This window comes from Cyprinodon variegatus, unplaced genomic scaffold (genome assembly GCF_000732505.1).
Source record: "Cyprinodon variegatus isolate N-32 unplaced genomic scaffold, C_variegatus-1.0 Scaffold415, whole genome shotgun sequence".
Lineage (NCBI taxonomy): Eukaryota > Metazoa > Chordata > Actinopteri > Cyprinodontiformes > Cyprinodontidae > Cyprinodon > Cyprinodon variegatus.
Genome location: NW_015150868.1, coordinates 9,086 through 11,001, shown reverse-complemented (window position 1 = coordinate 11,001; position 1,916 = coordinate 9,086). Strand labels below are relative to the sequence as shown.

General features: G+C 43.0%; 1 protein-coding gene across 1 annotated transcript in view; it reads left to right on the top strand.

Moving 5' to 3' along the window:
* glyr1 (glyoxylate reductase 1 homolog (Arabidopsis)) overlaps positions 1–1,916 on the top strand; it is a 27,834-nt gene that overhangs the window by 17,989 nt on the left and 7,929 nt on the right. The window contains exons 8-11 of the mRNA XM_015388175.1: positions 156–256; positions 339–412; positions 486–585; positions 1,590–1,700. Of these exons, the coding sequence (XP_015243661.1) occupies positions 156–256; positions 339–412; positions 486–585; positions 1,590–1,700 (386 nt within the window). The remainder of the gene's footprint in view (positions 1–155; positions 257–338; positions 413–485; positions 586–1,589; positions 1,701–1,916) is intronic.

The window sequence follows — 1,916 nt, the reverse complement described above, 5'->3', positions numbered from 1 at the left end:
TGCCAGCCCCGTCATTTAGCGTAACATTATGCCGTGTTAGCCGCTGAATCAAAGAGAGTTGAAGTTCATCCAAATGCTCCTGAGGAGGCTGTTCCACATCATTCTATAAAATCCAAAGATCAGGGGGAACTTTGACACCTTTACTCTACAAAGAGATGTTCTACATGAATATATGAACAGCTCTGTTTTGTTTTTTTCCCCACAGCCAGCGTCATCCATGGAGCCCATCAGCAAGCGTCTGAAAATCGTCGAAGAGGTAAAGGAGGTGTTGAATTTCCCGCAGGAAGTAAGTGGAGCTCTTCTTCACTGCGGTATTGACGGGTGCTTTCATGGCGCAGGTCACAGGTTCCACTTCTATCCAAGCAGCAGACAGCACAGCCATCAACGGCAGCATCACGCCCACAGATAAAAGGTTCGCTCTCATTTTCAGACCGCTTCCACGCCTGCTCCGTACGGTTTATATCAACCATGGTCTCACCCTGCAGGATAGGCTTCCTGGGCCTCGGCCTCATGGGCAGCGGCATCGTTTCCAACCTGTTGAAAATGGGCCACGTCGTCACCGTGTGGAATCGCACTGCAGAAAAGGTACGGCAGAAGCCCAAGAGATGCGTCTGCATCTCCTCCTGCTTTTAGATGAACACAGCAGAATTTAGCAACAACTGGTGAGCAGGCCTGGGTTTGATGTCTGATTGAAAGGAATGGGAGCAGAGATGCACTGGAACTGAAGCCAAAAGCTCAGATTGTTCAGCATCTTTTTACAATTAAAGCTTAGAGTGTTGTTTTTTCTTTAGGTTCTAAATGTTAAAGAAATAGATTTCAAAGAAAGCATGCAGAATAAGATACAATGTTTTGACTCTTTCAAGTAAATGTTCAATGGCTTATTTTTAAATGCAGATGCAAATTATCATTTAATAAGCTAAAGAGGACGGATGTTTCAATCTACCAACAATTAATTAATAAGCAGCCATTTCTTTAAACACCTGAGGTGTTTTCATCACATGAAGGATTTATTTATTTTTTTACAATATGCTGAGTTGAAAAATAGTGCATTATTATATTGAGGCAGCTGTTAAAGGTGTGATTGAAGCTAAACCGAGTTTCCATTGTGGTAGATGAATAACGATAGTGGGTGAAATGCACTGGCGTAACTTTCTGAAGGACTGGGGTGGACATGTCAACATATACTTTGGGCAATTTCTGCTTTTTCCCCCTTTCCGCTGATCTACTTCAGCTAACAGTAACTGCGTTCAGAGCGTTTCAGTCTGTGTTTTCCTCGCTCTGCCGCTGCTCTCCAGTCCCTCCTCTCGGTAAAACATCATCAGATCTGTAGCTTTGGGAGATTGACTGCGAACAGAGTTGCTACGATTGAAACGAAATGATACGTTTTTTTAATGTTAACCACGGCACATCAGATCTGGAGTAGTTGGCGTTAGCTGGCAAACAGCCTAGCGTGGCTAATGTTAACTTCTAAGAATGTTGGTAAATAATCAAATGTATTTTGATGGTCCAGTAAAATGTTTAGAACAGGATTTGCTACGAAGTGCTGAATGGACCCGTCTGATCCTGATCCGTCCTCTGCTGTGCTTCAGTGCGACCTGTTCATCCAGGAGGGGGCCAGGTTAGGCCGGACCCCTGCAGAGGTGGCCTCCATGTGTGACATCACCTTCTCATGCGTGTCAGACCCCAAAGCTGCCAGGGATGTGAGTATCTCTCTGAGGCTTCGAGAGGATGTGTAGCACGCAGTACTAGGGCCAGGCTAGAGAAATACATTATGAGAATAAAGTAACTTTATAAAGTCATTATGAGAATAAAGTAACTTTATAAAGTCATTATGAGAATAAAGTAACTTTATAAAGTCATTATGAGAATAAAGTAACTTTATAAAGTCATTATGAGAATAAAGTAACTTTATAAAG